General features: G+C 52.1%; 1 protein-coding gene across 1 annotated transcript in view; it reads left to right on the forward strand.

Moving 5' to 3' along the window:
- The window catches only part of LOC121468942 (uncharacterized), a 37,350-nt gene extending 23,304 nt beyond the window's left edge, over positions 1-14,046 (forward strand). The window contains exons 7-11 of the mRNA XM_072920256.1: positions 11,825-12,253; positions 12,346-12,396; positions 12,685-13,057; positions 13,445-13,621; positions 13,943-14,046. Coding sequence (XP_072776357.1) covers positions 11,825-12,253; positions 12,346-12,396; positions 12,685-13,057; positions 13,445-13,621; positions 13,943-14,046 — 1,134 coding nt within the window. The remainder of the gene's footprint in view (positions 1-11,824; positions 12,254-12,345; positions 12,397-12,684; positions 13,058-13,444; positions 13,622-13,942) is intronic.
- Positions 14,047-18,440: the final 4,394 nt, after the last annotated feature.

Consider the following 18,440-nt stretch of genomic DNA (forward strand, 5'->3'; position numbering starts at 1 on the left):
TGAAATTATTTTTAAAGTAGCTTGTAAAGCTTGTCTATTCTCAAAGAACTGTCAGACTGATAGACCGGGGTGTGACATTTATGCCCCAATAAAAGGAAGTTTGAATGCAGTTTAATAGTGCTTGAAATGTTCTGCTCTGAGAAACTCTCCCCAAAGTCCAGGTGGACCTTTCTCCATTGGAACTCATAGAAATTAGCAGAAGCTGTAACTTTGGCATTACTTTTACAGGAGCATTTATAGCCCAGGGGTCAAGACCAAAGCCATAAAATGCTGCTCAAGCCCTGAGCTTTCTCAGACCAGAGGTAAACTTGTATCTAAAGGTCTGTCTGGAGCCCAGGACTACTAAATTTGCTCAGTAGAATTCTGTTACAAAGCTTAGCCTGCAATGAAGGTAGATTTTTATCTTAGCTTAGTTAAATATTCCCCCTAAACCAGGATAAATTATAATTTCCCCACTATCATTCATTATTTGTCCACTCCTAATTACTCTTTCTTCTTGCCCTAAGCACCATCCTTATTCATACAATAGGTTTGATGGTTCCCATTAAATTTATTATTCTACAGACATATGTTGGATTAAAGTTTACCCGAATGAGAACTTTGTCCAGCTCCTGCCAGAAATAATGGAGAAGATATTTCAGTTTATTCAAAGCAGTTGTTATATCAGAAAGAGGATCGTGCTTAAATTAGAAGAAAAGTTCTGCCAGAAAAAGTGTTCCTTTGCTTCCCCCAAATATCCACTAAAAGCCCTCAGTCAGGTAAGAGCTTTTTAAATAATTTCCAGTATTCACTACACGGCCAATTATTAAGAGAGTTCTGACCTTGCAGTGCAGTTAATGACCATCTCTGACATATTTCTTACATGTAGTTTTTTCCCACATTTCCTTCAACAGTAGCTAACCAGGTGCCTTGCCCTTTTTATCTCCTGTTTAACCCATTTACTCTCATCCTCCATGGCACAGCAGAAGATGTTTCCAGCCTGCACCAGCCACTATTCCACAATTCACCCATAAAATCCCAATCTTTTACACTTCCACCTCTTCATCTTCCCATCCACGGAGGGGAGCCAAGGTCAGCCAGATGCAAACAAGGTGTTTGAAGCTGAGCTGTGATGAGGCAGTGATTGCTTGATGAGCACAGGAGGAGGAAAGGTCTTGGCTGTGCCTTGGTTCTTAAATCATCCTCACTTGTGCAGGGAAATTAAGGGCAGAGCAGTGATGCTCCTCTGACCACTTTCCCCATAGCATTTTTCCTGTCACAAAGTCAAAGGCAGGCAACTCACACATATTCTTTTACTCTGACTCCTGCTGGGATAGGGAAAAAATAGGATAATAGGGGAAAATACCATTATTAGGGATTTTCATTGTGTGAGCTCAGGATTCCCCACGCTTTTGCAAAGGGGGAATGTTCATCAGGCAAAGGCTATGAGAAGGAGCTTCAAATGTCCAAAATCCCAGTAAAAATACTTTTTGCTATGGAACCCTTCACCAAAGCTGGTCCCACTTCAGGCCCTTTATACATCCATTTCCTGATGTGCATCTCCCAGTGGGGTGTTCCCAATGCTCCAGGAACCCAACACAAACCTTACAGCCCCACACAAACACACCCCAAGGAGCTGCACCCTTCCCTCCAAAACTGGGTACCTGTCACAGCCACCTCTGTGCTGATCTGAGCCTGTTTCTCCCCAAAACAAGGTGCTCAGTTTATCCTCAAAAAAGATAAAGGCCAAGATAAAATAGAAAGGATTTCAACCTTGAAAAGATTGACAACAGCATCCTTGTCTTCTCCAAAAAAGCCATCATTTCACAACTGTAATCTCCACACTGAGACTTTATTCCCTTAAAGTGCCCAAGTACACAGGCAGGATCCAGGAAGGCACTGAAGTGAGTCAAGTTTAACCCCAACGAGCTCTCAGCTCCCTGTGAAAGCTCAGACAAGCAGTAGAGAAAGAATTAATGCTCCCATTTCTGGCATCTAACAGCCACAGGGCAAGTGAAAAGTTCATTTTAGAGAATGAAGGAAAAGCACTAAGTAATAAAAGGTGAGAAAAATCCATCGCTCCAACAGGTTAATGAAGGAAAAGCACTTGAAGAAAAAGAGGTAGATGGAGGACAAAAAAAAACAAACCACAATTGAGAGTGTCCATGACACCCAGAGCCAAAGCAAGCCCAGGGGATCAGGAAAGAGGTAAGCACGAGCTCCAAACAACAGCAGAAATGTAGGGAGAGCTCTGGAGGGAACAAAAGAAAGAGGCAGCCTGAAGAAAGGAAGAACTGCCTCACCACAAAGTGTTTTGGGTTTTTTTATTAAGCGTCTCTTATATCACATGGTAGAAATCCAGAAAAATTAAGGTCAGGAGAGGCATGGTTTATTTGGAACATTCCTGCATAGCAGACAAGATATATCCTTGTGCAAATTATTCCCTGCAGCACTCACATCTTTAATTGCTGCTTTTCCTCCTCCTGGGGAAGCAGGGTTGCTTTATTTACTCCAAGAAATATTTTCTCCCTCCTCCTTGGCAAAGAACAAGCTCCCATCTTGGCAAGTGCTCACTGGTTTACTAAATCCTCATCACACCCATGCTAAGGAGAGTGGAGCTGGTTAATTTATCACTTGCTACAGTGATTAACTTGCCCAGCTGCCAGGTTCAAGAGCCCCAGAGTGCCTCAGGTTAGAGAGGATCACAGAAGGAAAAGCTCCATTGAATTAAGCTGCTGCCACACTGGCCCTCTTTGCCTGTCAAACACATTCAGCTGCTCTGGCCCTGCCCTGTGAAAATCCCCCTTAAAATACAAGTGAAAATCCCTCATCACCTGTGAGGAAGCACAGTTGGGTTCTGCTCAGGGCATTTCAAACTACGTGAGGTATTTGTGACCTCCCCTTGCAAAGGCAGCATCTCAGGAAAAGCAAAAGTTTCTTTTCCTGCACTCACCATACTCAGGACACCTTCCCCTAGACCAGGTTGCTCCAAGCCCCATCCAACCTGGCCTTGAACACTTCCAAGGGTGACACAACCACAGATTCTCTGGAGCCTGTTTTGCTCCTCGCCCCAACTTAGCAGCCTCAGAGATCAATTTCTATCAAATATCTACATTTTTCTAGGAAAGAAAGATGGCAAACCTTGTTTGCATCTGACTTTGCAAAATCAACACGAGAACTTCGGACAGACTTTTCTTATTTTTCCCCATTTGGTGGAGCATTTTCATTCTGTTGTTGTTTGGAGCAGTATTTTAATATATCTGGCTGAGGCTGCTTAAAATAGTACATCTTAAAGAAGAGACTTGTGTGAGGGGTGGAAAACTGAGCTCTTGCACATCCAGTGCTTCTGTTGTTGGAAGATTTAAATCCCACCTCTCTGGTGGGAAGAAATAGCTGCTACTAATCCATTTTCTCAAGGGTTATGCATCAAGCTGGCACTATTTTAAGACTTAAAAAAAAAAAAAAGCCAACTTAAAAAAAACCTCTGCTCCTCTCCATTTTCTCTGTTCCGTAGTTTATGACAGAAGAAAGGAGTGAAAGATTGTTTTGGGAAAAATGTTTTCATGAGTCTAAAAATAATATTAAAACTGCGCTGCCACACTCTCAGCTGTTAGAGCTCCAAAAAGACCTGGCTGTCATTGCACACAGTCACTATTGTGGTGGGATTTCTACCACACCACAAGACAGTCAATTTTTGGTTTCCTCCTGGAAATAACTACAGCAATTCTGGGTAACATGGTGAACATGAGCCTCTTTTAATGGCCCTTGAAACTGGACATGTGAAATGAGGTGCACAAAGCCTCGCCCCCCCCATTTATAGACATTTCCTGAACAACAAAAAAGTAAAAATTAAAGGGCACCCCCCAGTTTTAATCAAAACCTTACATTCAGGACAAATACAAGGTCCACACAGGCTTCTAACATGGGGGAAAGGTTTTGCTTGTGTCTCTACAGGTGGAGAACTCAGAGGGGTCCCAGCAAAGAATGTGAAGCCCTACCACACACCGAAATCTGCTGACACCCCCACACCAGACAGTGCTTCTGCAAGTACGAGCCAAGAAGCCAGCACCCAAACCTGAACTGTGCAGAATTACCAGGAGAAAATGACCTGCCGGAAACAGCTTGAGAGAAAAATAGACTTTTATCATTTATATGCGTGCATGTTGCTTTTGTTCTTCTGTTTCAGTTTTTGCAGTGAAGTTTTACCTGTAATTCAATCAAAGACAAATGCCTGGGTTCCTCTAGCCAAGCCTGCAAGCTCTTGAGCCTTTCACCTTAGCTAAAGGAACTCTGTAAAAGAAGCTTGACTGTTCCAGTAGTAATAAGTATAGTTTTAGTAGCAATACCTTGTACACCTCCAAGTGTGCAGAAAATAGTTGTTAAGTCAATATTTAGTATTTCAAATGGTTCAGTGAAAACAGGGGAGATGTTGGGAAGGATAGATAAATATGATTGTCTAGAAGAAGAACCACAATAGTACAGCCAGGATGAATATCATGCCCCCACTGGCTGGACAATAACCTTACCTACAGCGGGGTCCAAAAGCCAAATGGACTGTTCCATCTCACCCCCCAGAATGTATGGCTCACCCCACACCTGTAACCCTCCCCTGAACCATCAGGTGTCTGTGACCCCATTGGCCCAGGTCCTGTTCCAGCCCACCTTGGAGTCCCCCTTGATAAGGGGCCCCCAAAGGGCCAGACGCCCTCTTGGATCTTCCCCTCCCCTCTTGGAACTTCCTCCCTCCTCCTGGATTCCCCCTCCTTGAGTCCCTGCTCTTCCCTTTGTCTCTCCGCTCCCCCATCACCTCAGGCCTGGCCACGTGCTGTGTCTGGCAGCTCGAGGCAAGGCCTCTCTCCATCCCGAATAAACCTTATCCTCCAAGGGCAATCAGCAGAGATCTCTCGTCTGTATCCACCCAAACTGTCCTGGAACTTTCAAACGTCTTTACAGTCCTCCACATACCCCTAATAGTCCTAAAAAAGCCCTAAATTTTTTTAAATACTCCTAAAAAGCCCCAAGAACACCCCAAAAAAAAGAAACCCTAAAAATTCTAATTAGTACTAAGAAAGCCCTTAAAATAACTTGAAAAAATCTTTCAAAAGCCCTGAAAAAGCCCAGAAGTATCCTAAACGTTCCTAGAAAGTTTCTAAAAAGCTCCTGTTAGAAAACCCCTCAAATATCATTTAAAAACACTAAAAAAAACTCAAAAAAGTGCCCAGTCCCCAGCCTCTACCAGTCGCCCTCTAGCCAGCAAATATCATCCCTTCCTTTTAATTAGGGTCACTGCCTGCAGCTGCTGGGAGGGTTTTGGGGCTGTCCCAGCATTAGGGTCACTGCCTGCAGCTGCTGTTGGGGAAAAATGGTGTTCTAGGGGTGCTGTTTAGGGTGAGCTTAGGGTTGGGGTGAGGGTGCTGCTGTACCCTAACCCTTCCCGGTACCCTGTGTCCTGTCCTTTGCACCCCTAACTCTCAGTGTCAGCTCTCCACCTGTCAAGTCCCCCCTCTTTGCCCCTCAGCCCGTAATGTCAGCGTGTCACCCCAAGGCCCCGACACTGTCCCTTGGCCCCCTAACCTCCACTGTGCACGCTGCACCCGGGGTGGTATTTAGGGTGCGGTTAAGGGTGGTGTGAGGGCAGGTTCACCTGTCACCCACAGGCACCCCCCACTTTGTCCCTCAAGGCACCCCCTGCCTCTCAGCCTCCTTGTGTCACCCTCAGGTACCCCACTGCAGCATCTCTGTGCCACCATGGAGCCCCCCTTTTTACTCCTCAAGACCCCTTCTGCCTGTCAGCAGCCCCCAACCTCTGTGTCACCCTCCAGCCCCCTCCCCTCAGCCCCAGGTCCCTTGGTGACACCGTGCAGCCCACAGACGTCGTCCCGGCCCGTTTCATTTCGGTGCTGTCCTGCTCCAGGGCCGCACTATCCCCACGAGTTCGGGCTCCCATGTGGTGCTGCAGGGAGCCACAGGGGAGTGAGGGATGGGGCAGGATGGGGAGGGTGAAGGGTGGAGAGAGAGTGGGGCAGCGTGGGCTGGACGTGCAAATAGGGGTGAGGGATGGAGACAGGGACAGAGAAGAACAGGGCTGAGGGGAGGAGGTGAGAGAAGGAGGGGGCACCCCAGATCTCCCCGACCAAAGCTGCAGCAAAATACAATTCTGGTTGCCGGGGCAATGCCAAACACCTCCTACAAACTGACATCAGGGCCCTGGGCTGGCGAGTTTTCTTTCCCAGGGAAAAGGGACAGTGTTTGTGTTCCGGGGCCTGTGGCCCTGAGGGGGCGGCTACCTGCAAAAAATCCAAATGGCAAAGGATGTGCCCCTTAAAAAATCCACCAGAGAAATACCCATGTTCCCAAAAATAAAATTAATAAAAAATGACAACCAAACACATGAAACTACAAAAAAAAAAAAACCTAAGCAAAAAGCTTATACTAACAACAATAAAATAAGTATTCCTAACACAAGAAAGCCATAATGCCTCAAATCACCAAAACACAAATACCATCTAGAAATAAACACGTGGCCAAAAGATAAATGTAACCATAAACAATATCTTCAAAATTCTCTGCAAAAATAAAACATACATGGCAATCAAATAAGGCAAATGAATCAAACCCCTATAATATAATAAACAAAAATGCAATTATCAATATTAAAAAACCTCACTAATTAACTACAGGACTACTTCAAACTCACCTAAACAGACACTACATACTCCCGCTAATAAAAGCCACCACAACCAAATTAAAAACCTACCCTCTACTTCATGCTACGACCCATAAAAACCACTGTAAACTTTTAAAAGCACATCCTTTAAAAACATAAGAACCAATCAAAAAGAAATCCAACAACAACGCTCAATCCAAAAAAATCCTTGTCATCAGCACCTGGAGCAAGAACCGTAACAACCAAGAAGTACCCCATGGCCCTCCTCATACACCAACTACGAACAAAAGAAAATGATCCAAGGAATTCCTCAAAAGCCCCACAGCAAGGAACGCTGGAAAATGAGAAGCCGCGCTCCCGGCACCAGGGGCAGAAGAAGTGCCCCCAAATGCAGCAGCACAGCCCGGTTTCCACCCTTCCAGCGCTGCCACAGCTGCAGCTCCCTTCCTTTGAAGCGCCAAAAGTGACACCACACTCAGGCGCTCACCTCACTTCAACCAGGGCAAAGAAATGTGGGCTTCCCTTCAATTTCATCCCCTAGAAGAGCAGAAGAGAAGGAGTTTTCCTCAAATGATGGCAAAAAGGGGATTTTTGCCTCAATTCAAACCCTTTAAAAGGAGGGACAACAGGGCAGCCCCCTCCGTTTCAACCTCAGGATGATGAAAAGGGTGGGGAGCTACCCTCAAGTCAAACCCATCATACGACAACAATATTTTTCCCCTTCCATTTAAAAGGCAGCACAGGGATTCTCTGTCTCCCCTGTGATATCCCTAACACCCTGAAAAAGGCAGGTTTTCCTTCAATCACTACCCTCAAAACCACAAGTGAAGGGGAATCCCCCACTAGTTCAGACACCGGTACCCTCAATTTGAATTTCTTTTGTCCTCAAAATCCTTTTTTTTTTTTTTCCTGGGGGCAACTGGGAGGGATTGGCAAGAAGAAATTTAAAAGGGAAAGGAGAGAAGTCCCCGCTACAAAGGTGCACCGGCTCACCTGTTTGGCTGCTGCTTCTCGGCACAAAAGTTTGCCCCTCGGCACCTCCTTTGAGCAAGGCTCCACGTACACAAGTGCATATCCAGGTGATCCCCCGGACCCTGTCCAAAGCGCCCATCGTCCTTCCATGAGACAGCCCCGGGAGCTCCCCATAAACTCCCCTTCTCCAGCAGCAGCTCCATGCAAAAGCCAGCTGAAGCAAACCCTCTCCCTAAAACAACCTCCCCCGGCAGGAGCCGCCCCTCATCCTCACAGCTCACACCTGGGGCTGCTCTGAGCCCTCCTCATCCTCACAGCTCACACCTAGGGCTGCTCTGAGCCCTCCTCATCCTCACAGCTCACACCTGGGGCTGCTCTGAGCCCTCCTCATCCTCACAGCTCACACCTGGGGCTGCTCTGAGCCTTCCTCATCCTCACAGCTCACACCTGGGGCTGTTGCCACTCTCCAACAGCGTCTCTCCCTCTCCAGCACACAGCCCACTTCTTACAGACACAGATCAAGCAGAAATCTACTACGGGTGTTGGTTTTTCTTAATCCATCTGGTTACACGGTTAAAACACATACATGCATTGATTGTCATTGAGAGAAAGCTTTCCCGTGGAGAAAATAGTCATTTTGGTAGCACACTTCGATACACCTTCGGAAAAAGCAGAATCAGCACCAACTCCTAAGACCCCTGCTGAGGAACCCTGCCCTCCTTGGGACACCCAAAGCGGCAGACCTCGAAAAAGGAGGGGGAAAGTCAAGCTTGGAGTGGAAAAAGAGAACATAAGTACAGCAGCCTTTAAAAGTGCCTGCACGGAGCAATAGTGGGAACCAGTCACATTTCTTCTTTCCTTGCTTTCTGTGATGACATAAATATGAAGTAAAAACACATTAAACAAAAGGCAGAGCTAGGATTTTACAGGTCTTCATTTTGGCAGGCTGCATGACAGACGCCTCTTCCGGGACTGCGACGGAGAATGGCAGAGAACGGAGGCAAAAGGTGCCGGAGAGCCCTTCCTGTTCCCTTCAGCCCCTGCAGCTGCTCCGATGGTTTCAGGGCACTTGCTTGGTTCAGCACTAGTCAGAATTTCCTACATTCCGGGATACAAATGAATGGATAGAGAGAGGGCTTCTTTCCAAATGAATTTAGCCATAGATACCTATTCTTTACCAATACCTATAAAAACGAAACACTTGCCAGGTTTTAGGCGGGAAGAGAGGAGGGAGAGCGGGGCATGCGGAAGGGTGGGAGGGAGGTCGGGCTGTGGAGGAAAGTGGGAAGGGAAGGAAAAGGCCGGCAGGGAAGGAAGAGGGACGGTGGACAGAGGAGGGAGAGAGGGGGAATAGAACGGAGTAGCGGGGCAGGGACAGGACGGAGTGAGGGCAGTGGGAGGTCGGGTTTGGGAGGGAGAGGAGGGGACGGTCTGGGGGTCAAAGAACAGGAATACGGGGAAGAGGAAGGAAGGGTAGCGGGAAAAGGAGGGAACGGAGCTGCTTTGGGGAGAGTGGGAAATGCGGGAAAGAGAGAAAGAAGAGGAATACGGGGAGGAGGAAAGAGGGGCAGAGAGAGGGACAGGAGGGGGAGCCTCACAGAGCCCCGGCTCCACCCCGAGCCCGCCCCGGCGCCCCGCCCTGCCCGGCTCGGGGCTCTCCTGCTGCCGAGCCCCGCGGGCGGCCCGGCTGTCGCACGGAAATGCCCCACGCAACATTAGACAAAGCAGTTTCTATGTTAAACCCTTTCTATCCTAGAAGGAGATAACTTCTCTACCTCCTTCGTCTTCTCATTTTTCTTCTTTGATTTCAAAATCAGACTTAAAAAAATTTACTCCTAAAAAAGACTTGGTAAGTAGTCAATAAAGTAGTCCTGTCAATTTCATAACCTAAAGGTATACTTATGTTTTCACAAAAAATAAACTGCATGACAGTCCTACTCACTGTGTCAAACTTTATTTAAAATACTCACAAAAAACCCCCAAGATAAATAGTTCCACAACCAAAACAAAACAAGCACCACTAACTAAAACCATCCATCAAAACACATTATGTTTATCAGTCACCAATCCTAAAAATATCTCTAGGATGTCCGGGGAAGGGAATCCACATCAGGTACGAAGGAAGGCTGCCTCCCCTGCTGGCAATTTCCTGCAGTCACCGACCTGTGGCCCTTGCCCAGCTACAATCAAGAACACCAAACATCACTGCATGATCTCAGCTGCACAGCAGCCGCAAACCCACGAGTCTGCTACTCACCATTCTCCTAAGAATGCCCGGATCCTCGGGCCGCTTCGGCCACGCCCTCGTGGCAGGGTCTGCCTGGGAAATGAGGAGACGAGGAGATGCGGCATTCCCGAAACTCAAGCGCACCCTGGCTGCCACTCACTGGTTCCCTAACATAAGGTCACCTGTCTCATGGATGATGGGAAGGCAATGCAGGTTCTATTTCAGGATTTTAAGTGCAGTTTTGATCCTGTCCCTCGCAGAATACATCTGGAGCAGGTGTCCAGGTGTGAGACAAAGAGAGACAGGGTGTGCTGGCTGAAGAATGGGCTGATGTACTGGTTTTCAATGGGATAGGATCCATTTCTTTCCCAGGGAGGGGCAAAGAGCTGGGTTTGGATTCAGGACGGGAATGTGGTAGACAGCACACAGATGGCTTGGATGTTACTGAGCAGGGCTTGCCCTCCTCAAGGAGTTGCAGTGTCACATTGGACAATCCATGTCCCATGCTCTGCCAGCAAAGAGGTGAGACCATCAGCATTCCCCTCCTCATTCTTGTGTCCTTCTTAAAGAAGAATTTTCCACCCACTCTGCTCCAGAGAGCTGGCAAGTGCCCATAGGGAGCCCCCTTACCCCTCCTGGGGCACTGCGGAGGGCGGGGCTGAGGCAGGGCTGTGATGGCACAAAGGGCAGAGCGCTGGCGTCAGGCAGGGCTGTGATGTCCCAGGGCTGTGCTGGCCGCAGCACTGTGACACCACTGTGACATCACCGCGCTGTCGCTGGGTGAGACAGGCCAGCGCCGGCAGCTGCCAGTGCAGTCGCGATGGGACGTGCTGGAGCCATGGGTGACGGTGACGTCCTGGTGACTGCACTTGTCCTGCTGCTGGCCGCCGTGGCTGTCTGGTGGGCCTTTGGCCACCGGCAACCACGGAGCCGGCAGACACAGAGAGTGAAGAGGAGCAAGTGCCCCGGGGCCCGGCCCAGAGGCTCATGGAGGAAGCGAGGAGCCCCTGCGGCTCCCAGGTTCCCCAGGCCTCGGGCTGCTCCTGGCGAGCAGCCACGTGCTCCCGCCAGCCCCCTGGGCAGCCCCTGCGGCTGCAGCCCCTGCCTGGCAGTGGCCCGGGAGCTGCAGGAACTGATGCTGCAGCTCTGGGATGGCAACGGGACACGTGCGCCCCTCTACTCTGGGATGTGGCAGGCCTTGTGGAAAGAGCTGAAGGAGCTGCTGGAGCGAGGCCACCTGCCCTGCTGTGCCTCAGCCAGCTCCTCCACAAGCCTCCATCCCTTCCAGAGGCTGCTCCCAGCAAGATTCTCCATCCCTGGGAGAGCCTCAAGGCCGGCAAGGATGGCACAGCAGGGGGGAGCCACCACCATCCATGCAAGAACCTCAGGCTGTCAGAGACCCTGCACCCTGCCAGCAGCCTCTGCTATCTCTGACAGCCTCCATCCCTCGCAGAGGCTCAGTGAGACCTGTCAGCCTGCAGAAGGAGCAGAGCCCGTGGACAGGTCTCCCAGCTCCCTTGGACTCACGGACATCAACAACACGGGCGCAATCCTGACCCTTTACGTGTCAGGCGAAAGCCCACAAGTCCAAATGGGAGCCCAGCCCGATGCGGGGGATCCTGCTCAGGAGCAGCTGACGGGGCAGCAAGAGTCCTGGAGCCAGCTGTGGTCATCCCACAGCGGCCAGGACAGCCAGGACGCTGTGCCGCTTCTGCCAGCTGGCAACAGCCCGAGCCTGGTGGTGGAGACGAGCCTTCAGAGGTTCCTCCATCTGCAGGAAGCTGCCCCGAGACAGCCCTCGAGTGCCGCGAAGGGCTTTCTAGTAGCAGGTGAGATCTTCTGAGGAGCTGCCTGAGGCTCCGCCGGGGCTCTGGAGGGGCGCGGCCAGGCCAGGCCAGGGCCCCTGAGAGCAGCCCAGTCGCTGGCTGTTTCCAGTGCCTTCGATGGCCCGGCTTGAAAACGCCCTGTCTGCTTTGCAGCCGCTCCTGGGTGTCCCCCGTGCCAAGCCTCGGGCTGCAGCCCCGGCCGTCGGCAGGAGCAGAGCCCAGCCCACGACGCCGGGGACAGCGCCGGTGCCGCCCTGCCCCGCTGCCCCGGGGCTGCCGCAGCCGCCTGTGCGCGCTGCCCCGGCCCGGCTCTGCCGCTCGCCAGCCCGGCGGCTGCAGGGCGGTGGCCGCTGCCCGGCGCGCAGCAGGAAGCGGGTGAGAGCGCGGCGGCCCGCGGGGCCCGGCCCGCTCCACTCGCGGGCACTTGCGGGAGGGGCGGGTCCTGGGCGCAAGGCTGATGGCTCGCTCTTGGCCGCAGGGCAAAGGAGGCAGCGGCAGGAGCGGTACCTGCTGGGCCCGCAGCTGGGCAGCGGCGGCTTCAGCACCGTCTTCTCGGGCATCCGCCTCTCGGACGGCAGCCCGGTGAGTGGCCGCGACGGCCGGGCCTGGGCGGAGGGGCAGCGGCGGGGAGGGGCAGGGCTGGAGCTCAGCCCTCCTCTCCCCATGGCTCGCAGGTGGCCCTCAAACGCGTGGCCCGGGAGAGCGTCCTGCAGTGGGACAAGCTGGTGAGCGAGCGGGGCCAGCGGGACAGAACGGGGCGTGGCGGGCAGGGAGAATCCCGGGGCGGGCTCAGCGTGCGGAGCCGCAGCCCCGCGGGCCTGGGCACGCCGAACAGCGGTGCCGGGGCCGGGCAGGGGCAGCCCCGAGCATCCCCCGGGCGGGAGGAAGCGCAAGCGCCTGGGAGGCTGCGGCAGGGGGCACTGGGGCATCCCGGGCAGGGCGCAGCGCAGCCCCAGGCCTGCAGCAGCAGGCAGCAGCACCTGCCGCAGGCACTGATTTTCTCCTCCTCACAGCCCGACGGCACCCGCGTGCCCTTGGAGGTGGTGCTGATGGAGAAGGTGGGCTCTGGCTGCCAGAACATCATCCAGCTGCTCGACTGGTTTGAGCTGCCGGATAGCTTCATCCTGGTGCTGGAGCATCCGGGGGCATCACGGGATCTCCTGGAGTTCCTGCAGGAGCAGGACCAGGGGTTCCTGTGCGAGGAGCAGGCGCGCTGGCTTTTCTGCCAGGTGCTGGAGGCCGTGCGGCACTGCACCACCTGCGGCGTCCTGCACCGGGAAATCAAGCCGGAGAACCTCCTTGTGGACCCGGAGAGCGGCGACCTGAAGCTCATCGACTTCGGTTGCGGCACCTTCCTCCAGGAGCGGGCCTTCACGGACTTTGCCGGTGAGCCCATGGCCTGGGCCCTGCTCCCGGTGCCAGGCACTGCACGGCCCCGTTCCCTCCCGGGCTGCGGCCTTCAGCCGGCTGCCCTTTGGCACGGGGCGGATGCCGTGCCCCAGGAGACGGCTGCCGGCCCTGACGAGAGAGGGGGCGGCAAAAGCGGCTCCCGGCCCCTGGGCTCAGCGGGCCCACAAGGGCCTGGGCTGCTCTGCTGGCCTTCTTGGCCTTGCGGAATGGTTTCCTGCCTTTGGCCAGCTGGCTGGGGGATGCAGGGTGGCCTCGGGGGGGAAGCTGTGGCCGCGGGCGCAGCCCCTGCCTCGGTCAGGAGGCTGGTGCAAGGCTCTGGAAGGTAGCAGCCTGCGCCCGGCCAGCGACACCTGTCTCCCCTAGGAACGCACGTGTACAGCCCACCCGAGTGGACCTGGCTGGGTTGCTACCACGGCCACGCGGCGACCATCTGGTCCCTGGGCGTGCTGCTGTACGTCATGGTCTGCGGCAGCCTCCCCTTCCAGGACGACCAAGCCATCGTGCTGGGGAAGCTCTTCTTCCGGCGGCAGCTCTCTCCAGGTGGGTGTCCGGCCTCAAGCCGGCGGGCTTTGGCAGCTGGCGGCGCACGCCCGGCGCGGCCCTCACGCAGCTCCGCGGGACGTGGATCTGCCCTCACGGGCCGGCCGCAGGAGGGGCCCGTGCCGACGGGGTCAGCGCGGCACGGGCGGCCGGAGGAGGCGGCCGCGTCCCGCCGTGCCGCTCTCCCGCGCGGGGCTGAGCCGGTCGGGAGCCCGGCACGGCCCAGAGCGCTCGCGGCACGGCCCGGGCCCCGCGGGTGACGGGGGCAGCTGGGCAGGAGACTTCTGGCGGTGACCGGCGCTTTCTGGCTTCTCTCCCCAGAGCTCCAGCACCTGATCCGATGGTGTTTGGCCAAGCACCCTGCGGACAGGCCGGAGCTGGAGGAGATCTCGCACCACCATTGGGTGTGGGGCCGGCGTTTTTGATGCCTTGCCGGAGCCTCTGCAGCACCCACTTACCGAGTCCCACGCAGGACTGAGGATGCGAGAAATAAACAACAAACCCATTTTGGTGTTTCAGGGCTGGTCCTTGTCAGCAACTTCAGCTAAAGTGGGATATTGGTGGGGAAAAGGGAGATACAGGAGTCCTTGGGAGGCCTGAAACTGCTAATGGTCGTGGGGGAGAGCCCAACAGACTCCTCCTACATATCCCTATCCCTTACACAGGGGAAGCCAATCCAGGAAAAACCGCGCTGTGGATCCAAGGAAAAGAACCAGGATCTGTTTGGAGATCTTACCTCGCGGGAGGCCATGGGGCCACCCCTCGCTGAGGGGTTTAACATTTTACAAAGATGGGCCATCGGTCTTCAAGTGCAGCCCTGTGGTGTTCTTCCACTAGAACTCCTGTGGCATGCTCCTGTTCCACATCCACACAAAATTCAAATTCTTTTTCCCTGTCTGGAAGGGCTAGGGCAGGAGACTCAGTTGATCTGCTTTTTAACACTTTAAAATTCTTTAAAAATCTTTAAAATTCTGCCGGGCTCTTACTGGGCAGGGATGGCAGTGTTCTAGGCAGACATACGTTGCCCCAAAAGGCCTGCCTTGAACAGGAGCTCAGCAACAGGCTGTAACCCCTTGCCTTCTCTCCCTTGAAACAGGGTATTGCTTTTTAGACACCACTCGTCCCGGTGGCTTCGAAGTCATTTGGAGAGGTTGCATATCTAATTTTCCACATTTCTGTGGGACTGCTCGCACTTCTGGCTTTACTTCAGCATAGGTCTTCTCTGACATTTGACACAAAGTTACAAGTGCCATAGCTTCCTCATCAGCTTTCACACTCATAATTGACATTCCCATTTTAGCCATCAAATCCCTTCACAGTAAATTGTAATCATAAGCAGGAAGAAACAGAAATTCATGCATGTCAAGCCTATCTGCCACATTTACCAATAGTAGTAGTGGAAGTATTTTCCCTGGACTGTGTTGGCAGAAGAGGAGGCAAGGATGTGCAGAGCCATCTGTCCCGAGGTCATGGCTGTGGGGAGGACAAGAGGACAGTCGGGGCACGTGGTGAGATGGCACCTGGCACCAGCTTGCCCATCCAGGGCACGCTGAGAGCCAGCAGAGCCTGGCCTGGCCCTCTGGGACCAAATGCCTTCCCTCCCCTTCCCTCCTCTGCCCCCTCATTGCCTCGCCTCCCTGCCCTGCTGGGCTCTTCTCACTGCCTCCTCCTTGACCTCCTGGCACGGCCACTTCTGGACCCGGGCTGGCCATAACCTCTGGACAGGGTCATGGCCAGCTGGACGCTGGGATTTGGCACCTAGTCAGGGTTGAGAGATCCTTCCAGGCACTGAAGCAACTGGGAGACCAGTTGTTGTGGGGCCACTGGAAGGACAGGTGTGGCCACCACGCTGGCACTGGGGATGGGAGGTCACTGGGACCCCGTGTCCTGCCCACAGGCTTTCTCCCAGCTCTCCAGGGGTGTCTGACACTCAGCTCGGCCCTCCGTGGCTCTGCAGCCCACCAGGGCCAGCAGAACCCTGATGCCCAAAGCCATGCCAAGCATGGCTTGGCCCACTTGGAGTGGCCGAATCCTGTGGGAATTCGGCTGTCTGAGCACCCTCTCTGCTTTTAGCTGTTCCCAGTGTCCTTGTCCCACAGACCCTGGCTCTGCCAAGTACCACTGGCTTCTCTGGGTGCCAAAGGATTTCCAACAAGAGAAGGACAGTGCTGTTACAGTGATCTTTCACGTGGTATTGCCTGGGACAACTTGGACCAGAACAATGTCTGTGACGCTGTGGCATTGGATGGGTGTCTTGGTTTAAAAAGACAGGAGTTTGTGAAGGAAGGCAAAAGCCTCCTGTGAAATGGAAAAGGTAAACTCCCTCCCTCCGAATTACCACCATTTCAAACATAAAAGGCCCTCAGGCAAAGATATGGAAATGGGAATAACAGTTCTTTACTAGGAGAAAAACTAAATAAAAATAATAATAATAATAATGTAATTAGTACAAACAAAACTAGTGGTAGAGTCAGAAACCTGACACCCTGAGGAGTCAGGGTGTTGGTAGTGGTTCAGTTAAATGGTGGCTGTTCTTCCTGGAGTGGCAGATGAAATGCTGCTAAAGCGGTGATCTCTAGAAGGGTGGAGTTTTCTCGGAAGGTCTGGTAGTTCAGCTTGGCATTCCTCTGGGAATCTCACAGAGAAGAAAGCTGCTTCTCTGGGAATCCAGCAAAGGGCTGCCCTGGTGTCCCAAAAAGTGCTGATTTTATGCAGGTAGGAATGCATGGCTCCTCCCTCTGGGTGGAGCATCTCACAATGGGATGATGCAATTTTACCAGTCACGCAGTGAGTCATTCCATGGCCCATTAACAGAAGATAACTTCCCCGAGGGAGACATTGTTCTTGGAAGAGATAAGAAAACTGCCCAACCTCCAACAGATGGCAAATAGAATACATGCTTATCTTACAAGCCAGGACAATGGGATTCATCCCAATATGTCCCAACAGGAAGCCCCTAAATCCTCTGCCCAAGGTCCTGAAAGACAAGGAGGTCCACGCTGGCTCAGTGTTCTCTGGCCCTTTCTGATCTGACAGGAAGGGATTGGACTCTCCAGGAAACTCCAGCCCTGAAAATCTGATCTTGATAGCGGGAAAGGCCATCATTGGCACTACTGGGAAGTGATGGAAGGACAGTGCCAGCACCTGGACAGGGCAGCGTGAGATAACAGAGGGGAATGTAGGAGAAGAGATTATGGGACGCAGGGAATGGGGCTGCAGATGAGCCTCATTCCCAACGAGGTACAGCTGTATAAGACAGGTGAACAGCACTGAAGGAAAAGAAGCACGGAATGCTGATGTTTATTGACCAACCACAAAAGAGTAAAAGGGCACTCAGATATTACGCATGGGAGGGAAAAGGGTATAAAAGTTTGTAACTGGGGAATAATAAAATGCTGGTGCTTGAAACCTTTCATGGTGTCAGTCATGAGTCCGCAGTCAGGGAAATTCCTGTCTGATTGACTATGCCACTACCATGAGGTCACCCATCTCATGGATGATGGGAAGGCAATGCAGGTTCTATTTCAGGATTTTAAGTGCAGTTTTGATCCTGTCCCTCGCAGAATACATCTGGAGCAGGTGTCCAGGTGTGAGACAAAGAGAGACAGGGTGTGCTGGCTGAAGAATGGGCTGATGTACTGGTTTTCAATGGGATAGGATTCATTTCCTTCCCAGGGAGCAGCAAAGAGCTGGGTTTGGATTCAGGACCGGAATGTGGTAGATAGCACACGGATGGCTTGGATGTTGCTGAGCGGGGCTTGCCCTCCTCAAGGACTTTGCAGTGTCACATTGGACAATCCATGTCCTTTTTCAACAGTCCTTTGTGTGACGAGGGCTCCCAGGTAAGAATTTGAAAAGAAAGTTCTAAAAAACCCCAAACCACAGAAGCTTGCATGGCTTCAAGATCTCAAGTACCAAAAAGAAAAGAACCGCTGACTCTGCCTTGGTCCTCTTGAAAATTTGTTCCTTGTTGGTTTTTTGTATGTGTGGAGGGGGAAATTATTGCTTGTGTCTAAATCAGTCCCATCCTTATCCCCTGAAACTGGAACAGGTTCCTGCCATCATGGAGCCTCACGTGGGTGCCGTGGTTTTGCTCCTGCAGTCGGGGCCTTTTCTTTTTGGGGTCTCTATTCCCCAGCCAGCACATTTGTTACCTGAACAGTGCTTCAGCAGGAGAGAAACTCGCATGTCAGGAGCTCTCAGGTTTGGGAGTATCCACCCTGAGTATTTCAGGTATCAAACCTTGGAGAAAAGAGAAAATTTTCTTGCTACCTGAATACTTTTTGTAAGAGCAGCACCTGTAGTATGAAGTGTTGAAGGGCGAGTGTCTTTCCTTTTCTGGAGTTCCTGAGAACAGGTGGTGTTCATTTTACCTGGAATTTGATCAGATAACAGCCAAATTGCTCATTTTAAGTTAGACAATTATGTTGCCCATAAAAAGAACACAAAACAACCGAAGTTGTTTTATGCAGCGCTTTATTGAGGGCCCTGGGAGCCTGAGGACTAATGTCCAAAGTCAGAGCCCCCCGAGCTAACAAATCATTGCGTTTATATAGAGTCTATATCAATGGTTGCTTAATTCAACACATATCTGTCGACGTTACACTCCAACAATCATTTATTTACAGATTAGTCCTTGTTTAAATGGAACATTTTTATAACTCCTCTTCACTCTGTTAGGTAAAAACAATGTATTCCCCCAAGATCTACCTATCCATCTTGTGAATAATGACATGTTCTACCACAGCCTGCTCTTGGAATGTATTCTGAGATAAGTTCCTACCTCGCCAGTATTCCGTACTGCCCTTACCTAACAACT

The sequence above is a fragment of the Taeniopygia guttata genome, chromosome 31 (assembly GCF_048771995.1).
Source record: "Taeniopygia guttata chromosome 31, bTaeGut7.mat, whole genome shotgun sequence".
Lineage (NCBI taxonomy): Eukaryota > Metazoa > Chordata > Aves > Passeriformes > Estrildidae > Taeniopygia > Taeniopygia guttata.